This window comes from Pyxicephalus adspersus, chromosome 2 (assembly GCF_032062135.1).
Source record: "Pyxicephalus adspersus chromosome 2, UCB_Pads_2.0, whole genome shotgun sequence".
Taxonomy (NCBI): Eukaryota; Metazoa; Chordata; class Amphibia; order Anura; family Pyxicephalidae; genus Pyxicephalus; species Pyxicephalus adspersus.
In genome coordinates this window covers 108,204,240-108,222,650 of record NC_092859.1, presented here as the reverse complement: position 1 = coordinate 108,222,650, position 18,411 = coordinate 108,204,240, and the positions used below count along the sequence as shown (strand labels likewise).

General features: G+C 36.0%; 1 protein-coding gene across 1 annotated transcript in view; it reads left to right on the top strand.

Annotated features, from left to right (window-relative positions):
- The window catches only part of CAMK1D (calcium/calmodulin dependent protein kinase ID), a gene marked incomplete at its 5' end in the record, with an annotated part of 173,929 nt that overhangs the window by 79,319 nt on the left and 76,199 nt on the right, over positions 1–18,411 (top strand). Inside the window, 1 exon segment of the mRNA XM_072399053.1 lies at positions 15,120–15,251. Within this exon segment, the coding sequence (XP_072255154.1) occupies positions 15,120–15,251 (132 nt within the window).

The window sequence follows — 18,411 nt, the reverse complement described above, 5'->3', positions numbered from 1 at the left end:
AGGGAAGCCGGGTTTTCCGGGTTTCCCTGGCAACCAACACTGAACTGTGCATTTGCAGAACAGCAAAATTTGACAGCTGTGTGGTGAGCAGATAGGTAAGAACAGTTATTGCAGAAAGGAACATCGTCTGTCCTTTTCCACAATAACCACCTGTCTGAATTGACCATGTTAATAGTGGGACTTTAATATAGTACTTGAAGGAGACCCCAATAGACTTAATTATGTCAAGTATGGCCCTTTTGGGTTATGTGGCAAAGCATGTACACAAGACTTCTAAAAGTATGAGAAATACAATTTTCTTTGTTCAAGTGAAACAGTGTGTAAATCTTTACATAGACGAGTCTAGCATACAGCAATATTCCAAAATAAGTTTGGTGATACTAGTCAAGGTCCGACGCATTTCGCAGGCAGAACCTGCTTCTTCAGGGGAAATATCACAGGCACAAATAGAAGACCTTGTTGGTAAAGGCAATGAAAACTAGTATCTTGGGACTACGCTTGCATAACAGGTAGGTATGTAATAAGGTTTGGTTCTTGATCCAAGAGTTTTAACTAGGTTGTATGGATTGAAACCCTAAGAAGATATGTCATGAGAATGATGTTAAATAAGGCTGCCTATGGGAGTTAGTATGTGTGAAATAGTTTTGAAGAGAAATCCCTTCCTGTTGTTTAACAGTCCCAGAAGTGTTAATGGAAAAACCATGTGTCTATTTGGGCCATACTCCTAAGGCTAAGTTTAGCTTTTCCGTTCACAGTGAAACAGGTAAAGTAATTGGTGTGCTTCTTTTAGGCATTATCTCACCAGTGCCAAACTAGATCTTTGAACCTTGTGAGCAGACCTTGGGTGTGGTGCAGAGATGCCTGCATATGACTGCTTTGAATAATGCTGTAGAGAACATAAAAACAAGGCATTATTCTTTTCACTGCAATAGGGAAAACTGTCCAGTACAAAAATATTTTCCAGGAACACTGCTTATAGATGTTCAGAGCTCCAGCCACAGAAAGGCTGTTATAGCTCCTATTCAGGCTGTCATAGTATAAACTTGATAGCATAATTTGTATATCCTGTATTCAAATATCAATCACCACAGTAGATCCATTGAACCTACCTTCATGGCAATTACTATACCAGCTTATAGCCCCCCTACATGCTAGGATTTGTATTGTGGGATAGGGACTATGAACCATGTTTAAGTTGCTGGAATATGAGGCTGCTGTTCTATTTACAGCAGTAAAACAAAATTTTCACATGCAGTTGTGCTCACAAGTTAACCTACCCTAGCTAAATTTGTAATCGATGTACTTAGAAAACATGAGTGATCAGGTAAAACATATTTAATTTACTTGTAATGGAAGTAAGTCATGAGAATAATAATGAGATGGCCTCTTAGTCCTTAATACTCTGTATTTCCCCTTTTTTAGCACCAATGATGGCACAGAGTCTTATCATAGTTGTGAATGCTACCCTTGTTTGTCAGGTGGTAAAGCTATCCATTCTCCTTGACAAAAACCCTTTAGTTCCAATAAATTCTTGGATTGTCTTGCATGAACTACACATTAGAGATCTCCCTTAAAGTAGTTCAATGATATTAAGTGAGGAGACTGAGATGTCCATTGGTTGACATGTCTTTTGGATCATTGCCATGCTGGAAGATACAAGTACATCCAATGTGTAGCTTTTGGACTGATGAATGCAAAGCTGCTTTCATCTTGTCATCAATTTTCAAAGTTCTCTTTGCCATTGTAGCTCACTCACCCCCAGAACACTGAAATCCACCTCAGTCCTTCAAAGTAGGGATGGTGCCATATTTGTCATAGGCCTTGTTGCATCTTCTCCAAACAGTGTTTATGGTTGTGACAATAAAGTTTAATGTTGGTCTTATCATTGCAAAGGTCTGTGTTCCAGAAGTGTCTGTGGCATACTGAAAGTGTTTTTTTTTTTTTTGTGGGACAGTAAAGACTTTTTCTGCAATTTTACTGTGCAGCCCTTTTTATCAAGGTATCTACTTTGCTGCATTTTGAAACAGCAACTCTGAAGTGGCTTGTGGGTTACTCTTTGCATCTTAACAAAACCTTTAAAGTCCAATTTTCCATTTTGGAAAAAAAAAAAAAAAAGGAATACCTAACTTTTTACTTTTTTAAGCAAATTGTGATCGCTACTGACAGGCATTTAAAAATAAAACTGGATATTTTTATATCTTTCTATCCAACTTGTGTTTATATTATCAGCACCATTTCAAAAATATGTAAACTTCTGCTCAAATCCATTTGCCTGATTTCATTACCATCAAGATATAAAAGGGCACACACAATTGTGTTATTATAAATTGCTTTGCCTGAGCTCACCCCTTAAATAAAAGAAAGGTTTTCTGCATAATCAGTTATATATTCCATGCATTGGCCATTATTTCACAAATTTTTCCATGGTGTATAAACTTGATAAACTCAAAAAATGAATACAGCTGTACGTGTACATTAGGAAAGAGCAAAAACAAGGTATTTTCAAAGGTACCTCAGAGGTGGACTAAGTACCCACAAAGGACAAATTTGGAAAAATTCAGTTACAAGAAATGTCACATAAATAGCTAATAATGGTTATAAAAACTGCAAATTGATACTCAGTTATGTTTATGGGCTCCATGTTTTCTTTTTGGCTGACATTCTCAGTAATCTCATTTTTATTAATAATGTTTTTTCCAGACTTACTGTTCTATTTGTAATCGTACCTAGCTTTACTGAAGGAATGGAAGATTATTCTAAAAGTAATAAAATAGCTGCAAAATTAATTTGCAAAATGGGATATGCTTCTCCTAGAAGTGTTGGAATGTATTAATAATTTATGTCTTGATTTGTGATCACATTTATTTCTAAACTACATAAATGGTACATCCATACACATTTACTGGAATTATTTTTCTTATAAATGTTGTAGCTAAGATATACGTTTGTGCAGCATAGTAGGGGCAAATATCTACTTGCGCTAAATATATAATATATATATATATATATATATATATATATATATATACACACACATACACATACAGTTGTACCTTGGTATAAGTCCTTAATCCGTTCCAGATCCTTGGATTTATACCAAACAGGACTTATACCAAACAAATTTTTCCCATAAGAAATATAAGGAAAATGATTTATCCGTTCCCATCAAAAAAATAAATTCCTATTGTTATTGGCATAATATACATTGATGGACTTGTATAGAATAATTTAAACACTGCTTATTATTAAAGTACATAAATACAAAAGCAATTAGATGAAATAAATGAAAATGTAACCTCACTTTACCTTGCTGAGAAGAGTGGAGTGCCTACTAGGATGGTGCTGAGAAGGGAGAAGGGGAAGATGTTATGTAATTCACAGAGAGTTATAGCGCGGGTTGTTCACTGAATGGTAGCAATTGGCATACTGACGCTCGTGGGCAGTGGTGGCTTTGTATCCAGAGAGGTAAATAAGGGTAGCACACGGTGTTGTGACTTATTTTGACCCATACAAGTTCTAGCACAAAGGTTGTAAACCAAGCCAGATTTTTAGTGTCCAAACAGGATTTATACCAAGTTGGACTTATTCCAAAGCGGACTTATACCGAGGTACCACTGTATATTATTATTATAATAATACTAACACTAATAATAATATATAAATACTAAATTTAGAGGATAAAAACCACCACAAACCAACACCTAAATTTTGTTCTCACGTTAAAGTAGGATGGAGTGAGCATCATGGTTTAGATTGGTTGTACCTCAATATGGGCTATTCAAGACCCAAACATATACCAAAAAATTTTACAGGAAATGACAGGGTAAATGTTCATTGCTCAGAACTTTCAAGGTAGGTGCTTTGAGTAGTAAATTAACAGAATGGGATCGATTTTCTTTAAAAAGGGAATTTTCACTTTTTGTGCAAAAACATACCCAGATATAAAGAAAAAGGACCCCGAAATGTAGGGCAGCGAAAAAGAAGGGATTTTATTTGGTAAGAATTCACATAAAATAAAAAATATTTTAAAAACATTACAACAACTATAATAATATAAAATTGTAAAAAAAAAACATTTATACATAAGCTGTTATTATTGGATTACAATTATTTACAAATGTTTAAACAACAAGTTGAAATATGAATCAATCAAAGATGAGTTGACTCCTTGTACCTACACGTTTCATAGATTACCGTACTGCTTTTTCAGAGGACATGTAAATAAAGACAATAAAATTTCATAGGTCAATCATGCAGGGATCCACAACGACAGGCCGATGAGTACTGCAACAGGTTATGCATAACGTCACTGATGTAATAACTCAGTATAGGGCTTAAAGGGAAATAATGTTCTTGATTTGAAGAGTACAGGATGACGGGTTTATCACAAGGATTTATTCACAAGGAGAGTTGCGGATGGAACACCAATTCATCGGATTATAAACCTCTAAATGGTGGGAGGACAAATGTTCATCTTTCTAAAAATTCTTTAAAACTATTGGTGTGACTAAAAAAATACCCAGTCACATGTAGTGAAATGTGTAAAACATGTTGGATGGTTAAAATCATCAAAACCGAGCTAAACTAAAACACTCATGAAAGGGGATATTTCACTTTGCTAAGTGAGCAGCTTTTAGTAAATCAACCCTAATGCCACATATAAAGTCATTTACTGCAATTAAGTCAAAGTTGTTTTGTAGAATTACCCCAAAAAAGATCATGGATGGCTTTCTAAAAATACCAGTACACTGAAATAGTTTTATATGAAGGAATCTCATTTCATTTTAATCACTGTGCATTTGATCGGCAGAATACATGTAAAGTTATAAATCCAACGGATATAAAAAACACAAATGTATACAGCTTTGTATTTATGAATATATCACCAAATGTGTTTTTAAATGTAAGCAGCATAAGTAACCTATTTAGACTTGGTGCTAGTCTCTTGCACAATACAGGATGCTGATAGCACAGACTAATAAAGAGGAGAACCTATTGATGCGCTGCTTTTCCATTCATTGCCCATTCATATGTTGTATGAGGGACAAAGTGTAAGTGTTACTTAAGGCCTATCTAAAGATAGTTCAGTTTTGGACAGAGTGGGGAGAGTGACAACACCTGCAGGTTGTACTTCTATCCAGGGCTGTGTTAGAGAGATGGCTTCTCTTTTCCTCAGCTGGGGATAGTTCTTTACCAAACAGTAAGTGAAAAAAAATCAGCAACAGGCATGCACAGAAGGGGCTTTCCCTGGATGTAAACCTGATCTTGTGCGAGATTATGATCATGCAATGTAAGTAAAAGAACCCAGAGTACGATAGAAGCAGCCCCTGTCCAGTCCACGCCGGCATGCCAAGAAGAAAGACGAAATAGTGCTGGACTTACCGCACGAGGATCACAAAGGGATTGACCACTTTACATCTATAAAGGTGTTTTGTTTTTTTTTACTAAAAAAATAATTTTATCTGTTTTGCCATCTTAAAAAAATTATTGAACTTTCTGTCTAATAAAGTAAAGTTTTCCCTGAGATGGAGTAAGACATAGCCCATTATAAACAAAACTAGAAAAAAAAATTGAGGGTACAAATATGCGCTTGTTTGTGGCAGAAAAGCTTTTAGTTTTAGGTTATGTAGACACTTAAGATTTTGTTGCTTGAAACAATCTTTTGTGCTCGTATTGCACCCAATCTGTTCTAAGGAGAGGGGAGAACAAGCGAGCGGCATAATTGACAAGCATAGTGGTAATTTTTTGATCATCATTCATTGGTCTGCTGTGGCAGATTGATGAACAACGTTGGGCAACCGCTGTACACATGTCAGATTTTCGTTCAAGACAAGCACTACTGTTCATTGACAATTATCTGACGTGTGTACATCTTTAGCCTGAAGTTCAGCAAGACATTAAAGAGTAAAGTTGTTTGCATGTTGTCAATTATATTGTAATAAAAGTTAGGGGCACATTTTAGGAGTCATTTGTGTAGAAACACAGTTAATTCCACAAGGCTCACAATTTTTTTCTTGCACCTGAATACAACTGATTATCATGAACAGTTGTCAGATCCTTTACATATAAAACTGTTACTTGAATAATATGTTAATCTTAATATCAGACTTGCTCTAATTTCTCATAAAACCTGTCATTCTGTGTGAAAGCCATTGCTGTAACAGAAACTAGTGATTAATTTTTTGCAAATCAGTGTGATTCCCTGGTAACTGAATAATGTGAGTTTTTTGCAGCCTTGGAGATAAGTAGCTGCATTTATTGATTGTTGCCAAAGCAACACAGCATTTTAAAATGAGAGAAATTAGTTAATGCTTAGGGCTAATACAATTGTTGAGTCAAAGTTATGCTGCTGTCTCACTCAATATTTGATACAGGATGCAGGGCTTGTGTCAGTGCTGTCCATTATGTAGCCTGCGTAAGTAACAGTTTATGTAACCAGCAAGTAAAACTCCATAGTGAGAACATACATTCTTTGATTCTAGGTGAAGGAAGAAAATATTATTTCAGTTTTAGAGTTACACCTTCTGTCAAGTTTGCAGCACCTTTTTGTGTGTCCAGGGGATTACTGTCTTTGGAGGACATAGCAGGAATAAATATTTAACACACAACAAAGACAGCAATAAAACCTGGAAATGTTCTTACTTTCCACTATAAAGGAACTTTATGTGAGCATATATGATGTGAGGGTTTTGTCTTAAGCATGGACAAATATAAAAATGTATAAACCATTATAAAACCAACATAGGACTGGCTTTTCTCACTAAGCTTATTAAACTGTTACCTGCATTTTGGATGTTGAAGTTCACTTTTTATTAAATTATTATGAAAGGTTCACACCTTTGGCACCTTTCCAGCTACTAGACCACCTGCACCACTTAGATGGTTCTTATTGAACCAACATTTGCAGATTTGGCAGCAGGTGGCAGTGAGTAGTACTTAAGCACTCACTGTCATCCCTATTCACTCTTTATTGGGCTTTTGTGGGTAGATTGGGCTACCGTGTGGTGACTCCCTCAAGATAGCAGTACAGTGGTGCAAGGAAGCAGTAACCACATCGCTATTCTCACTGCCAATCTGAGCATAGCCTTAGTCTATAGCAGCGGTCGCCAACCTTTTTGGAACTACAGACCACAAAACTTACTTTAAAGAAACTTCCCCCATAGTGACGTCATGATGTCAGAAGCCACCCAATCTAAGGGACACAATCCGCCCAATGCCCTGAGCCTGCAATCTGTACGGGTGACATGGTCCGCGGCTTTGGCTGGTGGGCCCCCCCAGTGGGGTCCTTCTTGCGGGCCACCAGTTGGCCACCGCTGGTCTATAGATGTTATGGTCTTAATTGAAAGCATTTTAACATTAATTCATAGGATTTTAAAATGTAAACATTATTTGCATTCTTAATAGGTGTGTTTGCATCCACCACCCATACATGTACCCACAAATGCGTAGATAGTCCATTATATACTATAACAATAGCAGCAAAGTATTTCTTCTCTCTGGCAGTACTGTCCTGCAATGAAATCTAATTCTTTTGCTGGGGCTCTATTATATTGGCATTTATGCTTTAAACACGTCAGGTGTGAAAAGCACAGGTCCCAATGTAAAAAAAAAAGTAACAAGTAAATGCAAAGATCTTTCATCTGATGAAGGAATGTAAATATTTGATGATGGTTCACTTTAGGATGGAATTTTATTGTATGCTTTGACCTGTTGGTGAAATAACTCCATCACACTGTTCTTCAACTTACCTTGCTGGGTGTTATTTATGCCGTCTGACATGCCGTCTGACATGCTGTCCTCCTACAGATCCATACCTTTAGTTATGTACACACATATTCTTTGGTGTGGTGCTTTTCTCAGTGCAGTTTATTCCACTTTTAGTAGTGATTGTTAGCTTGTGGGTAAGGATATTTCTTGTGTTGTTCAAATTTGTTTGCCTTGGTTTTGCTGATACATACTCGGCAACAATCCAGTGTATTCCCTGACCTTGCTTTATACCTTGCTCTGATTTTAATGCTTAGCTTTATGTCTAGTAAAGATGACAACACTCCATGACTTTGCACCTCTGTCACCTTTTGCATCCCTTCGTCTCAGCTGGTACTTTGGAATTCTAATTCCAATAAACTATAGGAAGCAATAGAGTAAATATGAAGCAAACAATAAAGTGATGGTCCCATTTGGTTTCCCTGCCAGCCCATACACCCCACAGGATGCCTTAGTTACACATTAGGGTGCAAGTAGTATGCTATGCTGAAGATCTTTCAGAAAGCTGAAGTTGGTGGTGCAGGCATTGGGAGCAAAGGGAAATGACAGACAGCAGAAATACCAGAACATGGGTTTTAACCCTTCAATACTCTATTTAAAACGGGAACAAATATTTTGGCTTTACATACAGTTTCATATACTATGTGTAACTTGAATATCACAGTTTTTGTGAACTAACACTACTATATAAGTTGTAACAAATTCCACAGCAGCAACACCAGAATGTAAACAGGGTATTTGTATTCACAAGTGTGTGTGCAGTTTATAGCACATATGGCCTTTCTGCTGCAGACCTTTGTGTATGAAAGCTTTAATGCCTGTGAAAGGTGCCCACGGGAACTTCTAAATCCACTTATCCTTCACACATAGCACACACATACTTTTAAATCTATCAGCCTTTGCATGGTGTTGCTTGCAATGCAATAACAGATTTGAAACCAACAGATGTACAATAACTGTAGATTTTTTCATTCACGTTCCAAAACTCTCAGTTTATCCAATAAAACCTATAAATTAATAAGACTAACTTTGCTTCTTGCTGGAAGTTTTCTCTGTAATCTTGTTTATTTTTTCTGACAATGAAAATTTGTTGTTATGTAACAGAGGAACTGAGTTATTATGTGCTCATTTTAAATTAAACGCCATCATTATAGATGCAGTATTGACTAGAAATAATCATTATTTTCTGCACCTTGGAAGGTGATTTCAGCTTCCTGTAAGGTAATTACATCTTTCTAACTATGTTAAATGCTTGTGCTGACAAGTGGACCTCACCTTGTAACTTGCTACTTGACTCCCAAAGTTATTATTATCAAATTCTTTCTTCTCCCTCCTGGAAGGATGCTTCTCTCAGGTTTCATTTATTATTATAATTATTATAATTGTTGTTAATAATATCTATTATGCCATGTAGACGGAGCATACAGGTGGAGGAAGATGATTATTTTGTCTCACAGAGCTTAGTAGATAAAGCAATATATCTTGCAAAATCGACAAAAAAATACTTGATTTTTTACAGACTTTAAAATGTGAATATTGTACTACTGTACTGCATTGTTTCTTTTCTTTGTGCTGATCCTTGGAATAGAGTCTTAATGCAAAGGACTCACATCAATGCATTGGAAAATAATGCAATCAAGTTTTTTATTTTCAGTCATTATTTTTTATTCTAGATTAGGTTAAAGCGAGGCTTAGGGGCTCATTAATTAAAAAAGCCAACTGTCTGTTCACCAATAAAAAAGCTACATGTCTGCACAATTAAATTTTAAATCTTTATTTATTTATTTTGTGTTATATAAATCCTGTTTATTAATAGTAATAATAATAATAAAAAGGTGAATATCACGATTAGTTTTGCTGCCCCCTTTTAGGCAGCTTTCACCAGCAGTTCTAAGCCCTGACTAATCTGAAAAAGAAGCATTGCATATAGGTACACTTTAAGTTTTATAAAAAGTGGACCAAATACTTTTATTTTAGTCTTTATTTTGAATTTAAAAGGAAGCTTTGTTTTATTGATGTAATAATCATTTTTAGGTTCCAGTATATTTCAGGTGTATTGGAAAACACACCAGACCTATCGGGGATAAGCAATCTCCGGTTTCCAGACTTACCCATGAAGTAACGTTATAGTTCACAAAATGCTTTTCTGCATCAACAAAAGCTGAATGTGAGAATGCCAACTCGGCTCTGCCATCATAAAATATTAAGGAAGCAAAAATGAAAATGAATAAATAAAGCAACGGTTTCCTATAACAATAGTTTGTTTATCTTGAAGAGTAGGAGATTGATGCACGCAATGATAAAGTGAATGATTGGTGACTGACTAGTGAAACATGAGCTGGCTTGGACACATTTGCTGGTTCTGTAGGGCAATCTAGTGGAAACGCAAGTCTCAACTCAGCATATTTTACATGAGAGACGTCAGCACTTTAGAAGCCTATTTAACACCAGACCATTTCACCCTTTTACTGTCAGTACATTTTCTGCCTCAGTTACTTTATTACAACCTGCGCTGAAAAGAATTTTATTTAACTAACATTGCAAATTAAAGAAAGGTTTAAATGGCAAATACATGGCGGCTTCAGATGCCATGTAATCTCCATATAAAGAATTTAGGAATGTGTTCATGGTATAATGGAGTTGTATGATTTTTGTTTAAATTATTAATTTATTAAACGTTGCACTAAAACATGTTTGAAAATTTTTGTATTGGAGTCCGTTCATAGCTAATACTTATGTAGATGCTGAAGAATTAAACCACCTACTAGTTTTTGTGTCTCCAAAGTTTTTGTGTCTTTAGCTCTATACAACGACCAATATAAGGGGTTTAAACCAAAGGATGCTGAACCCCTATATCTCCTAGGTAGTTAGGCAGAAAGCTGGGAATTCTGGCAGAGATTTTGGTACTGGAAAATCCAAGACATAAAGGAGGTGAAGGAATGGCTCTGTTCACTAGTCTATACTAAAGTATATTTAGTTGGACTGCCCCAATTATTTAAAGCAAAATTAAACTGAAAATAAAAAAATTACACCTACCTTAAACCCTGCACCTTAATCCTACCTTTAGACCTTCCCTTGTTCTGGTCCTGAGCATGCGTGGGATCGGCATCTGTTTGCCCTTAGTGGAAAAAAATTCCACTTCTGAGCAAGCATCCCAGGAGGCTCTGCGCTCCCATTCAGTCCTTCTCGCCGCGGCGGTGCTGCCCCCCCTTTTTTAAAATTATTTGACATTTTTCCTTTTAATTGACATTTTTCCTTTACGTATAAGGGTTGTCTACCCTTTTATATAAAGGAAAAATGTTGAGTTCAGGTCCACTTTAAACTGTTCAATGTTGCTAGTAGATCCAGGCGTGTAGTAAAAAAGAAAACACTTGAGACGTGTCCCTTTCTACTGGATGACAGTACACAAAATTACAGTTAATATTCATCCACGTATACATGTCATGCATTTCTATTATTTTATATTTCTTTATATAGATTCTGCTATTCAAACTAGTGCTATATTGACATCCATGAACATCATTTTAGTGAAATATGAAGTAGTACTGATTATATGTATGCACAGTGAAAGCAGCAGAATTATTTAGTGATCTTCACCAGTGTATCAGTTCTGTTTGCTCATAACATTTTCTAGTTGGAATAGCTTAATGCAAATACAGTTTAAAAAAAGAATAATTATATTATTTATTCAAAAATGCTAATATTACATATATAGCTGTTCTTTTTCAATAAGTATGTAGAAAAAGAACACAAATATGACTCAGCTGTTGTTACGCTTTTAAGCAACTACAAATCTAAGCTTCTGTTAACCTCCAGCTGGAAGGACATGCTGTGATATGTAGTCCCTGACAGCTGAATCATTATAATTTGCCTTTATAGGTCCTTCGGTTTTGTCCTTAGGCATTAGATTGCTTCTTGAAAAATCAGAGGTATAATCACATAAGAGGCCATTTATGGAAACAAGTGCAAATGAAACTATTGATGTTGCTAGTAGAAGCCAATAGCGTCATGCTGTGTTCTTTTTCTTCAAGAAAGAAATGAATGTAAGAAATGAAAGCAAACTGGTTTTGGCTGGCTATTCCTGTATTATTCTTTTTTTTTATTTTATATAAATAAACCTCCTTATATCTAATGGCCTGGTATATGTACACCTCGTAGAATAAAACAGTTTAAGGAATATATATATATATATATATATATATATATATATATATATACAGTTAGGATTTGTTTATGAACATTCTAAGAAGGCCCCCGCTAGGCAGGGTCCAGATGGATTCCAGAGTCCAAAATCATTATCCAGTTATTATCCAAAACCAAGTACGTGATAGCACCTCTCTTTTATCATCTACAATGAAGGTAAAGGTGCCTTGTATTATGATAAATGTTTTTTTGCAATTCTGACTCAAAATTAAATTTGTCAGCATATAGAGATATGCTAAGGGGACACTAAGGTAATACTTATGGAGTTCTTCAATGAAAGGAGAGCTCAATAAGATAAGTTGAATTTATGCTTTGTGCATGTAGGACAAAGATACAGCATGCCTTTTCCTGCCCCTACCCGTATGGTTTCATTTTTCATTTGCCAAAGGGAAATACTGAATACTTCTAGGTAGTGTGGTAACTCACTTGACTCTGGTGCTTGTTGATGGGCGCAATGCTGACATAGAGAAGTTAGGATGAGGTCTTCAGCCTTGTGTAACCTGCAAAGTGCCATGTGGAGGATTTTGCCCATCAATGAAGATGGAAGAAGATGTCTTCCAGGAAGAGAAGAAGGAAGAAGACTGCAGTGGAATGTGGATGGGAGTACGGTGACGTTTAGTTGCACCCTAACTCAGAGCAGGAGCTCTCTAGGAGAGGGTTTCTGGGTAAACTGAGCTGCTAAACATAAAAGATTTTAGGTGTTTCTGCTGATGAATTGTTCCATGGCTGCGGCCATAGAAAGTAGTGGGGACTTGTTTTAAAATATAACATATTTTTCTTTTGCAGCACCTTGGATATCCTTTTCATATATCCTAGGGGCAGTCGTTCCAAAAAAAGAAAACAATTGTGTTGTATGTTTATGTACAATAGAGAGTAAATATGCATGTGATCTGACAATGCACTGGCTACAAGAATTAGAACAAGAAAGGTAGCTTCCAATAACAAAAAACAAAAAGATGGCTGGTGGCACAAGATCTACAGTGGATCTGGCCACAGGATCTACAGTAGGAGAACAGTAGCTTGGATGACAGAAGCGTGGTTTTGTCAGTATGTTTACTCTCCATCTAGGGGCACATTTAAATTAGGACGTTAAAGTTTCCTTAATAAACAGGTGCAAGGTCTGCCTTAAGGTCCAGGATATACTTAGCTTTCTTTTAGTACATTGCCACTCTGCGGAAAGGATAACCAGGGAAGAATGTAGTGCTGGGGGATGGAGCTAAGCAGCTCTTTATTTGATAGGGTTGCAAATGCAAAAGTCTTATGACTAACAGCCTTTGGGATTTCACTGTTATATAAAAACATTTTTTACTGGGATTTACAATCCAGTTTTTCACAGCACATATATTCTCAACCTTACACATTACTGGTTTGTGGCATGGTAAAGGAAACAAATCGTACTTTGCAGACTCAATAAAAAGTTTTGATTAAAATGTCATAGAACTGTTCCTTGTAAAAATGGTGTTGTGCTGCAGATTTCTGTATTAACAGTAAACAGATCAATGAACTACGCAGATCCGTAAGCAGCAGTGCTGGTCTAATCCATCATCAACGTGAATTCAATAGTAGATCATTTGTATGTCACTCAGCAACCAAAGAATAAAAAATGGCATTACTTGTATCTGAATTGTTCTGAAAAGTGTATTAATTTTGCCATCAAAGACGTGCCAAAACAATAGTGGAATTCCTAGACTATTTTTTTTTTTGTTTCGTGTTTGTAAATGTTTATTGATTACACAAATGCACTGGATTTAAATTACAGTGTTTAATACTTGCCAAATTTGTGTGTAAATTCCCCGTCAAAGATTTTTCCTGTGACATAATTGGATGGGTACATTTACATGCATTACATTTACTAAGCTAAGTGAACTATCCTAAGCTTATTCTTCCAATTTCCATTTAAACCATTTAACATGCTTTGAGGTTGATTTACTAGAGTATGATAGGTTGTTCACTATGCTTCAGTAAGTGAACAACCTATCATTCTTTAGTAAATCAACCTCAAGGCATGGTAAAGGGTTTAAAGGGAAATTGGAAGAATTTCGGTTATTAAGGTTACAGGTTCTGTGTTCTACTCTGTTATTGTCCACATTAAAAGACTTTTACCCATTTTCTTTTTCTCTGACATAAGAGAAAGAAAGTTTACAGAGGTTCTGCCTGTTCTGTCAAAATACTCAAACTGAAACGCCATTTCAAAGGAAAAAAGAGATCTGTGGGCGTTGAAAGTTTCCTCTTAAGATGCTAGTTTGCTTGCATCTCTGTTTTTGTTGCTTTTAAAACTTTTTGTTGCTTTTAAAGCAGTCTTTCTGTCCTGCATGTATTTGTGCTACTTGTAAACAAAGAAATGCAAGAAAAACCCACAACAAACCTAAAATACTTCATTTCTCCATAATCAGACAACTAAATTATGATTTCTAATAGCCCATTATGGCACATTGTGCTTGGTATATCATTTATTATGATTCTACTGAGCTTATATAAGTTTTCACCTGTTATTTATAGGTTTTTATCTGAGGCACAGCTTTATTAGAAGTTGAGTGGAGAGAGCCACTGAAGTGACCATGTGCTCTAGATAACAACACGTGTCTATGACACTCCTTAGGTGTAGACATGTGTTTAGTGAATGAATTAAATATTTTTCATGGGCTCTACTTAACAATACAAAACTTATATCATCGTGCACATAAAATTGATACCAAGCCAGTTTGATAAATTGGGGCAGCACAAGATAAAATTAAAATAGTCTGTGTTCTACACAGGGAAAACAACATTGAGGTTGATTCCCTTTAAAACTAGGTTACTCAAGACATAAGCTACCCACCTGCAGATATACATATAATGCGATTCCTTATTATAAATTATTTCATACACCTAAAATATTGTCCTGTTACTATTTCATTTTAAAAGAGTTTTTTCCATCGCCATAATGTGGGTGAGTTCCCTGTATTAAACTATAGGTAATGATGCTTTTTTCTCCTACGTGCTATTTATTACTTCTCTGTACTGAAGTTAACCTAGTAATATTGAGGGATGATTTTGTGTTGTTTTTGAAATGTGTGATTGTGATTGGTTTTGAATAAGCAAGGGTGTATGTTCTAAAAGATCTACATGCAAAAATCCCAAAATCTCTAACTTTGTTTTATCATTTTCCATAGGGGAGCATTCTCAGAAGTGGTATTAGCTGAAGAGAAGGTGACTGGAAAACTTTTTGCAGTGAAGTGCATTCCAAAAAAAGCTCTAAAAGGGAAGGAGAGCAGCATAGAAAATGAAATAGCTGTTTTAAAGAAGTAAGTACTAATCATTTTAGAAAGCACAAAATCAGTTGGAAAAAGCATAAATAAAATTCTCAAGCACAAATATAAGACATACTAAAAGTGGATGTTACTATTGATAAAAATCGATGCAACATGGAGATCCTGGTGCTTCTGTGGCCCCTTTTCTGAATGTAAAAAGTGACAGGAGATGACAGCATAGGTATGGTCTACTAGATTTCATCTTTGTCAATGCCAGTAAATGTGGTGGCTCTAATCTATGGTATTTTACTTTGCATACACTAATAAAAAGCCATTTTCTTTAAGTTTTAGGAATCCCTGTATTCTGAACTGGTATTTATGTTGGCAAGACTCAATGAACTGCAGTACTATAGGACTTTCATGTAGTAATCATTTAAAGCCAATCAGAACATAGTGTTCATTAGTCAGCCATTCTTAACTGTTACAGGCTGATTTTTGAATAGCACCATACATTACGCCATTGAATTTTACACTATAAAATAGTCCCCAATAGATAGAAAATGCCAGTCAATGAACAAAGCTGCATCAGTACAAAACTGCTAGCTTCTCAAATTATTGTACAATGATTTTGAGCATTTTTTTATCAGGAATCCGCAAAATGTCTCATCTAAAAGACCCCCTACACTGAAAATCTGCTTCTTGGCTACATGCTTTGTATTCAAGCTGTTTCATACAAGTGTGGCTAGCCAGCACACATATGCCTAAGTGGATTTATGCAGAAAGAGAAAACAAGTACAGATCTGATATGATGTGAGAGCTTATGTAAATATCTTGTTCCAGAATCTCCCAACACAGCAGATGCTAAAGCATGTTTTGAGTGCAAATCTACGTGACTTTTTATCTCTTCTGCAATTTTAGATTTGATGAGAACTTATGTTTTACATGGCAGGACCATTTTATTAATTTAAATAGTATGAATATTCTGCTATTAATGAGCAACTTTAATATTGGAGGATTTCTGTTTTATGCTTGCATAAGATTTAAACAATTTACCTTAACTTTTGGACTCTTTTAAGGGTAGCTACATCTTTATTTGATTTTACTTAACATCTTTAAATTATATTCCTTATTATATGATAAATCTTATCATGACCTATTCTAACTTAAAGTGATGGTAAATACCTAATATACTAAATAAAATAAAATTTGGTGGATGTGATAATCCTGTATAATATTCCAGTGATTCAGTCTGTTGTACCTAGCAGATCAAGACGTTTGGATTGAGCACTGAATAAACCAACTCTCAGATTAGGTAATATTTGTCATTATAGGGATATTTGTCTTAAGTAGCGGAATATGTTGATATGTGGAGATAACTTACTATATGCTCCGTACTACCTACTTTATCCAAACTTGTCCTCATGTAGAATGATATTAAAGAATATCATTTTTTATCTTTAATATCTTTCTTAATATCTTTAATATCATTCTACATGAGGAGCCTAAAAAGTGAAAGAAATCTCCCCAACAGGACAACAAAACAAAAAATAAACTGACATCGGTTTTAATTCCTTCCTACCTGGCTGCACAAACACTTTAATTAATATAATCCCCACATTTTGTTCATCTGAAAATGTTTCTTGAAGCAGACTTTGTTTTTATCTTTACAGAATAATTAATTTTTTAGCTTCTCAGATTGTGTTATTATTTAGCCTTAAGCTCCTTTTCTTGTGAGTTCTAAGCTGAAGTTTTCTTAACAATGTATTATTTATAATGGAGTCCATGACCTAATATTCTGTTTTTTCAAATACTTTTCAAGTTTTTTGGCATTTGAAAAAAAGCCCAGAAAATGTGTTACCATAAAGCCAACCCCTCTTTGATTGATGGACACTACTGTTTAATAGTGACTTTTTGTATAAAAGTCTTAAGATGTTTTGCTTACTGATATTTTTTAAATGTCACAGCAGTGACTGTAAGGCTCTGGTCAGCACCAGTCCTCACCAGACACCAGTCCCCCAATCTAACACCACAGTCTTCACCTATAGCGAGCCCCCGCTCAGCCTCAGGAGACTATTTGCATTTCCCAGCACTCGGTTGCCCCCAGGACTTACTGCACAAGGGATGGTGTCTGGGGATTGGCTGGCAGCAAGCCAGGAGCCCACAGATAAGACAGTACCAAGATGCCAACAGAGCCAAGTGCAGAATACAGAGCAGAGGTCATACACAGAATATCTGTCCACCAAACAAAGTACACAAGAGCAAAACACAAGCAGAGTCAGGGTCACAAGCAAAAGGTCGATCAAGGCTGCATACAAACGATAAGTCAGGAACAGGCAAGGTCAGCAACAGTAAAACAGATGAAAACACGCTTCAGTACAGATTAGCCTAGCTATACACTACAACCGGCACTGCTGACTGGGAGCAGAGAGGTGTAAAGTCCCAGCAGCCAATAGCAGTGCAGGACTGAGTCAGGAGCTGATCAGCCTCTAGAATCCCCTTCAGCTGTGTACAGCCTAACAATGGATGCCGGGGATGCCATAAAATACATCAGGCTGCACGACTAAAGAAAAACAGGGGCTGCTGCTATCTTAGTTCTCCTGGCTGCTGCAAATGACATCGCTGGACAGAATAAACAGTGTTTTATACTGGGATGCCGCACAGCACAGAGTCCCTGGACAGATGAGCATCTCCTAATAGGAATAGAGGATCATCTTTGGCATCGAGTTTAGGCAACATAAACTATGATTGTTTTCAGCGCTGATCTTTGGGTGTGCTGGGATCAGAGAGCACAGAGAGATATCACTTTCTTCTGTACAATATTGTCAATACTGTACAATATTCTGTGCACTTTCTTCTGAACAATATTCATAACATTATAATTAATGATTGGTCATTTCACTATAATGGTGGTTTAAGTAAATGAGACCCATCTTTGATGAATCAGCAGTTGGCAACCTGAAATTACTGGTAGTATAATATAAAATATACTTTTTAAGTAATTGCATCTCAAGATATTTATTCACTGAGCAGTTACCTAATTATTTTTTGTCACTGTCACTTGTGTGTTTTTATGTCTCTTGGAATGTAGGGTGCTGGTAACCTTATGGGCCAGCCGTGACGTTCTTGGAGAGCTCCTTGGCTTTATGGTTAGTTGGTCTCGATTAGTGGGAGTCTTTCCTGAGTAAAGCTCCAAAGTTAGTACTTGGTGGGAATG